The 8,209-nt window shown below is 48.2% G+C and overlaps 1 protein-coding gene across 1 annotated transcript; it reads right to left on the minus strand.

Moving 5' to 3' along the window:
- Positions 1–724: 724 nt before the first annotated feature.
- On the minus strand, positions 725–8,008 carry INHBB (inhibin subunit beta B). Its single transcript, XM_056793746.1, has 2 exons — positions 6,134–8,008; positions 725–3,372 (listed from the first exon to the last, which is right to left on the minus strand). The coding sequence occupies exons 1-2, from the start codon at positions 6,561–6,563 to the stop codon at positions 2,597–2,599; spliced, it is 1,206 nt and encodes a 401-aa protein (XP_056649724.1). The 5' UTR covers positions 6,564–8,008; the 3' UTR covers positions 725–2,596.
- Between the last annotated feature and the right edge of the window lie 201 nt (positions 8,009–8,209).

The raw sequence follows: 8,209 nt of genomic DNA on the forward strand, positions 1-8,209 counted from the left end.
TCCATCTTAGAATCAATACTATGTATCTGTTCCAAGACAGGTCAATAAGGTCTAGGCAATGGGGGTTAAGTGACTTGCCCAGGATCACACAGCTGGGAAGTGTTTAAGGTCACATTTGAACCCAGGACCTCCTATCTCAAGACTTGGCTCTCAATTCACTGAGCCACCTAGCTGTGCCCCATATCTATTCTTTAATATAACCAGAGATATTATCTGACTAAAGACTAAATTAATGTTAAGGCTCAGTTAACATTAATGTCCTTATTAGAGAATAACAATAAGAACATTTATAGACAATATATAGAATGGTGTTAGTGTTTCGATTTATATTTCTATCCCCAAAACTAATTTAAGTGATTCTGATAGGATTATTGTCCAATATAAATGAAAATATGTATGCATTTTTATAGTGTGTTTGAATTTCCTAAGAATCAGATTTTATGTCAAGGCACCAGGCTTGAGTGACACTTTCAATGTAGTTGATAATTAGCCCTGGAATACATAATTTGTCCATTTGATGATTGTTCTTCACAAACTACAGACAACAGTCAGGGGTGGGCTCCCTGACAGCAATTCATGTTGATGACAAGAAGCCAAAAATGAGGTAGAGAAACGCAGTGTGAGATGAGGACTTGTGTAAAATGAGTTTGTATTTAGCTTCTCCCTACCTATTGTATCAATTCTGAAAGTTCAACTTCCCCAAACATTATATGCTGCAAGAATATTATTCTCAATCTTGCTTTTTTTATTTACTTAAACTGTACACAAATGTAAAATACTTTAACAGCAAATCTATGTGAAAATTGTTTGGTTTTAAATTATTATGAAACAGAACCTAAAAGGTACTTTATTAAATAAACATAAAATTGGGGATTTAAGGATGCACATCTCCGTTCTACAGTTGTTTTCTTTCTACATTCTGTGTGCGTATGGTATAGAAAAAAACATTGAACTGAATAAACAAAATCCATTTGTACCCTGAAATAATTGGCAGGCCACCCAAGGGATTGCTCAGAACGTCTACATCCTATGTGATGGCCTAGCCATCTAATAAAAATCATAACTAATATGTTGGCCTCTTTGGTTCCAAAATTATGTATAATACATTTAACTGTATTCATTTTTGCTGCTATAAAAATAACTCTTTTTTTTCAAATGGCAGTTTTTGACTAATCATGCAACTAAATCAGTGCAAACATTAAAAGCAATCATTCGCTTAAAAAAGAAGCAAAAGATTTCATTTCAAGTATAAAAAAATATAAAAAGTCATTATTTTAAGTCCAGTTTCATCTAATATGGGTCAACACTTTAAATTGCATAGCTCAGGTGGCCCTTGTTTAACTAGATAGTGAGCCAAGATAAACGCATCAAGTACCACTTCTGAAGACATGGAGATCAGCGACCGGCTACAGAGTGGGCCTTCAGGCTGGTCTGCAAGTGCTATGCTACACATTGGTGTTTTCTGAACTTCTTGGCCATGGTAGACATCTCCCCGTGAGGAAACCGAAAGCAATCATGCTCCTCCCTTCCAAGACCAGTTACAACTGGGCTTCTCTGCAGACACTAGGTGAAACAACACACTGTGTGCTCTGATCACGCATGCATCCATCCATCATGCCACTTCTGCTTTGGGGGACCACGGATAGGTTCACGGGCCACCGAGGGCTTTTGCTCGCCAGGCCCCGTCCAAGAACGCAGATGGCAACTTGGAATCCCCCAACTTAGAACAGTTCAGATTTTTAACCGACTAGACGAGGGAGACAAAACCCCTTTCCCGTTTACACAACTGGCATATTGATCAACAAACTCCTTCTGTAATCAGTTAAAGCATCGAATAACGTGTCTCCCCACTTCCCACCCCCCACACACTCCCTCTGCACCCCACCCCCCAACCCCCCAATCTCATCTGGGTGACGAGTCAGGGAACAGCACAAGTCACACCGGCGTTGCCTCTGCCTGACCGTATTCTCTCTGAGCCTCCCTCTCTCCCTCTCTCTCTGCAAGGGTTGCAGGAAGAGATGCATAGCCGTGATTCTCAGCATCACTGAGAGGAAGCCGTCACCTTCGGGAGCAGGTAAAGGGTGACGGTGACTTCCCGAAACCCAGAAGAAAAGGTAGCTGGCGCTGCCCCCACCCCCCTCCCGCCTGGTCCCCGCTCTCCCCGGCGTCCCCGAGCGCTCTCTCTTTGTGCTTTTCTGTGAGCATGGAGAACTCATTTCAGTTCAGCTTGGACAGCTGGTGGGAATAACGGCTGCTTACCCATTCGCTCGGACTGACAGGCGTTTTTAGATAGGTTGCCATTTGTCACTGTATCCGTTTGCTAGTATTCTGGAAGCTGCTCAGTGGGTGGCTGTGTGTCTGTGTGTCTGTGTGTCTGTGTGTGTGCATTCTAAGGTATTTCATTTCATTCATGGGTTCCCCTCTCGCTCTCCCTCTCCCTCTTTCTCCTGGCAGCATTGAAATGTCCAACATTCACAAGCCGGCACCATCTTTGCAACCCAGTGAAATGGCCATACCCCACTCTGTGGACGCTGCCGTCTGGAAGGATCTAGTCTGGGAACGTTCTCCCCCCACCCCAGCTTCCCCACCCCTTCAATCAAGCACAGCCACATTCTTCCACAATCATATTGGGAACGTCCCTCTTCACAATGTTGTATTCATCGTCAAAGTACAGCATTGACATTGTGCTGAGTTTGGTTGGAATGCAACAGGAGTTCACGGTCCCTGGGTTCAGCCCTCGCATTCGGTACTGATTCACCACCGCGGTGTGAAAAGAGGAAGCTGACCCTGGGACTCCGGCCAAGTAGGCCGGGCAGCTCCCTTCACAGTAATTCCCATAGTAACCCGTGGGCGCAATGATCCAGTCATTCCACCCAATGAGTCGGAAGTCAATAAAAAACTGCTGCCTGCAACAGAGATTGGTCCTGCCGTCACATTCCAGCCCCCTTTTGCGGATGCGGTGCTTGTTGTCCGCCAGCCGGGCCTGCACCACCAGGAAGGGGCGGTGGGATTCTTCCCCGGGGTCCACGAAGACAGGGACCACGGCGAGCTCCTGGCAGCCCTCGCACTGCAGCTCCAGGTTGAGCCTGCGCTCCCCTTTCTCAAACAGGGCCTGGATGGCCTCGGTCAGGGGGAACGTGTGCCAGCCGCTTCTCTTGAGGTCCACCTTCTTCTCCACCACGTTCCACTTGTCGCTGCGGTCCAGGTCCTGGAAGTAGACCCTGACCCGGACCTTGCGCCGGGTGCCTTTCTCCAGGACGTAAGGCAGCAATTTCAAGTATAGCCACAGGCTGGCCTGCACCACAAACAGATTCTGGTTGCCTTCGTTGGAGATAAAGAAATACAGGCGGACCCTGGAGGAGGCGAGGTCATCTGTGGAGAAGGGGGGAAACACACTACATTAATCCAAGAAGATAGGCAAAATGGGCAGAATTCTGACTCTTGTGGCTTTTTTCCTTGAAATGATGCTAGAATACGTGCTCGCCAAACAGCTGGAAAAAGTTATTGACCAGAAATACTATTCCCAAGCCCCGGTGTCTCTGAATGTATCCTGGGAGAGGCAGAGAAAATAATTTCCCATTGAGAAATTCGGATCAGGTTAGAGCTGGAGGGTCCAGGCCTATAAAATCCTGCCTCACCTCTCTGGGGCCAGGGATCCCTGGAGACAGATTGTCAGGCCTCAAAGCTAAACAGAGGAACTTGTAAAGATGCCAAGATCTTAACAAGTTGTGATGGGTATCTGTGAAATCTGAAAAACAAAACCAGGATTGCATGGAGGTTCTTTGGGTGGGTTGCTTTTTTTCTTTTTTTTTTTTAAGTTAGGGCATTGCAAAACAGACCTCAGCTACCTCCTCTTTGCACTGGAGTCTGTTTACCTAAGCATGATCCAATACCTGGTGAAACCTCCATGGCAAACAAACCATCTCTGCTCTGATTTTTAAACATTTGGAACATGTGCTCTTGGAGCTGCTAGCTACAATCCTCATTTCAGAGCCGTTCTAGGGCAAGAGGACAATTCAGCCTGGAAAACTCGGTCCCAGTGCTTTGACGAGACCCTGACTCCTAGCTAATGGACATGCTCAAAGTCTCCGGGGAAAGAAAGCTGGTTTGTTAGTTTTCTCAATAATTCAGCTCTAGGAGAAAAGGGCCATGCCAACTGATAGGTAACTCCTTTCCCATACTGCATTTCAATTACTTTGCCTCTATGACGGCTTCTACCTTTTCTTCCCCCCTTTTTTTTGCAGTAAGGCCAAATGAAGCAATTGTGTAGCAACTATATAGCGCTATCTCGCCAGTACCCTACCTCCTTACCCCCACCCCAAATCCTCTCCACTTTCCCTGACTTGCTTCTTTAATAACACTGACATCCACTGTTAGAAACCGGGAAAGCTGCAAGCTTAAAAGCCGATACTGGATGAACTGCCTGTGACCAGAATACGTTATTTATAACCCAAAAGGTCCATCTATGAAGTGGACCAGAAATATCATAACCCCTACTGTCCTTTTGTGCTCTCAGGATTAAAGTTCCACTGCAAAGGGGATAGATAACATTTCCACCTTGGGCCCCAAAGCTCCTTTTAATCTAGGTCCTCTAATTATGCATCATACTTTCAATTACTACTGCAGATGGCAGGGAGAGCTCCGTATTTCCAAATGGTGGCCCTCTCTGTGGTTTTTCTTCTTTTTTTTTCTGTTCATGTTCACACAAAACTTTTTAATCCCTCTGGGTTCCCACCACCCCCCAAAAATTCTCACACAGACTCTGGCTACTTATTTGAGAAATATTCATTTCTACCTTTGAGAGATCCCCTTTAGGTTTACTTAACTGCCTTCCTGTTACAATGCATCCCTCATCTGCTTCCTCTGGAAGTACCCTCTGTATAAATATGATCTAAAGGGCGGCACAAAAGCAAGCCAACATCATTGGAGTCCTGAAAAAAAGGCAGCAGAGCCACAGCTACTTTCATAGCAGGGCCTTTTTTCCTTGTAGTGTTCGCAAGTATTCCCTTCCCCGATTTTTTTGCATGTAATCAGTTGGAAATCTGGGACCCCTGAGCAAAAAAAGCAAAACAAAACCAAAATCCCCCCCAAAATGTCAGAAAGGCTCCCTGCCCTTTGTTAACAAAAAATAACCATATTCCAGTCAAGAAGTATCCCCACACACCCCCTGCAATGCAGGGGCTGATTGGATAGTATTTGTGCCTTTGATACTGGCATGTATCTATTTATGGATGCCTCTTGATCTATATAAATTATAGGACCTGTTGAAAACGTATTTAAAAGAAGCAGTTTAATGATTCTGTGAGTGACTACAGTATGGCATCAGCGCAACTATACACACATAAGTCTTGCCATCACAAGCCTGACTCCAGAAATACTAGCGTTCATGGATGATATGCAAGTGGAGTACTAACACACACCATCCATGTATGTCAACAAGAATATACATCCCACTGTAAGCCTATCTTCCAATCATGAGAAACACAGACATTAAGCAATCATCGAGCAAGTGTACAGCTAGATAGGGACAGATAGCTCCTAACCATGGGGTAGCAGACAAGTAAAAAGATGTATGGAGCTCACATTCACATGCAGAAGATGAAGAGAACCGCAGCGAAAAGTGGGCACAGTAAACAGGTAGAAATGATTATATATGTATGTATATATAGTGGTGAAGCCAGCCAGACTAGGCAATTGAATAGATATTCGGGAGCACTAGCAATGATCCCCCCACCCCACCCCAAATAGGAGTACAGAAATGCAGAGCTAACTTGGAAAGCCAGAGTCAATGAGATAGATACAAAGATAAATGACTAAGAAAGGTAGATTGGTGAATGAGCCTGGCAGAAGATAAATGATTGACCATCTCCAAGAGGGATTGTGGCTGGAACACGGGAGGGCTGCACCAGAGATGACAGATGAGCGAATTAATTAGAGATGCAGCAGGTGGAAAGACAGATAGAGTTGAGGTCAGAAAAACACCGAATGAGGTTGAAGAAGAAACGGATGTGGATGTATTGTGGTGAGGAAACGCGAGAAATGGAAGCCAGGAGGCAGGAACAAGGAGAGGAGACTGAAGGGGCAAAAGAGGGGAAGCTGACCAAGTGCAGCGACGACTCTGGTCCCCACCCACCTGTCTCAGCGAAGCTGATGATCTCTGACACCTGTTCCTGACCGTCTGAGCCCGAGCTGGCATGCCCGTCGAGGTGCGGGATCTCCATTCGGCCGTCTTCACGCACCTTGCCCGCATGCAGCTTGCGCAGGGCGGTCACCATGGCGGCCTTAGGCACCGCGTGGGTGATGTTGGGGCGTCCCCGCATCTGCAGCCGGCTGAGAATGTGCCGCTTCACCGCCTCCAAGAAGTCGCCGTCCACTTTGCCCGGCTCCTCTGGGCGCCTGAAGCCACACGACGTGCAAGTGTCTGGGGGGGCGCCCTCAGCTCCCGGCGGGGCAGCCGGAGAAGGCAGAGGTGTCGGCGAGCCCCAGGCCTCTGGACCCAGCCAGCAAGCTACCAGGAGCAGAAGGCAGGCGGCTCCCAGCGCCCTCCCGGGCAGCCCGTCCATGGTGCGCAAGGAGGGCGCAGAAAGGGAGCCGGGGATACAACGCGCGCCCTCCCCCGCCCCCCAAAGCTCTGGTCCTCCTCCCCGCGCTGACTGCTAAGCGCCCGGAGTGGAGGGCTGGGGTGGGGGGGGGGCTGGGGGAAGGGGAAGGCTGGTTGGGGTGAGGGGCAGGGAGTATGTAGCCTCGGCGGCAGTTCTTTGCTTGGGGAGGAAGGGGAGGAGGACGTGGGGAGAAGCGAAGCGAAGGAAAGCGCGCACGGGAGGAACCCGGGGCGGGGAGGGGAAGGGGGAGGGGGTGAGATGGAGGGAAGGCAACAGATCACGGGGGAAAGGGGGGAAGGGAAGCAAAAAGAGGAGAACCGGCCTGGGGCTTTGGGGAGGGGAAGCAACGGCCCGAGCTGCTTCGGGACTGGAGGGGGAGGTAAGGGGAAGAGAAGGCAAGCAACGGGGGTCACATCCAACTGGGTCCTTCAGAGCAAATCGAAATCTGTAGCTTTCTCTTCATTTCTCTTAGGATTTGCCACCCCCGCAGCCCTCGCTTAAAAACAAAACAGAAAAAAAAATTAAGAAAAGAAAAAATATTTTAGTCCCAGAGCCGCCAAGGTGAGGAGAGAGGGCTTAATTCAACTTGGAAAAGAAGGAAGGCATAAAATGTTCCAGCACAGTCTCCGTGCTGTAGCGGGTCCTCAGGACACACACCTGAGCGTCCTCCCAGCGAAAGAAAACACAGTTTCTCCTCGAGGCAGCCAGTGCTGCTGCCGAGTCGTGACTCGCTGGGCTCCGCTTTATAGGGAGGCGCCGGGCACCCTGTCCTTTTAGCCCTTGCAGCTCCCTTGACGCGTCACGCAGCCAAAGTTGTCTTTAAGAAGAAAAAAAAAAGGATCACATTGACGAGCGACCCTCTTTCTCACTCTGCCTCTCCTCTTCTCCTTTTGGATCTTTATTTGTTGGTGATGATGATGATGATGGTGATGATGGTGATTTTTCCCCCCTTCTTCCTGTCGCTGCGGCGGAGGCGGTGTTTTCAGATCTAGTGTCTAAAAGTCTCTCAATGTCCCCGGTGTGTGCATACATACACACACGCATATACACATACACACGCAGAGAAAGGGAGAGGGAGGGGGCAAGGCAGAGGAGAGGAGAGAGCTCGGTCCGAATGCAGCAGCTGCGAAATGAAAATCCTCTCTCGGTCAGATGAGTTCTTCCCTTTTGCCCTCTCTTTTACTCTCCCTTTTTTCTCCAAAGGGGAAAAAAGACAACACAATCTTCTTGCGTGCGTGTATGTGTGTATTTGTATGTGGTGTGTATGCGTGCGTCGCTTATAGACGCTGGCCAAAAAAAAAAAAAAGGCTTTGCGTTTGCAGTAGTGGATGGTGTCTCTCTTCTCTTCTGATTCTCCACCCCACCCCCACCCCCCAAGGAGGAGGAGAAAGAGGAGGAGAAGAAGGGAGGGAGGGAGTCAGAGAGGCTGTTCAGGTTGGTGTCCCTCCTGCTTGCCCCCCCCCCCCAACACTCACCTTTTGCCTTCCCCCTTCTCGCTTTTTATTTTTTAAAGTAGAGAAGCAAGGAGGGAAAGCCACCCCCTTTGTACCCGCATTCCCATTCCAGTGCCACTTTTTTTCCCACTCGAAACTTATATCGGAGTTCTA

Source organism: Monodelphis domestica, chromosome 4, assembly GCF_027887165.1.
Source record: "Monodelphis domestica isolate mMonDom1 chromosome 4, mMonDom1.pri, whole genome shotgun sequence".
Taxonomy (NCBI): domain Eukaryota; kingdom Metazoa; phylum Chordata; class Mammalia; order Didelphimorphia; family Didelphidae; genus Monodelphis; species Monodelphis domestica.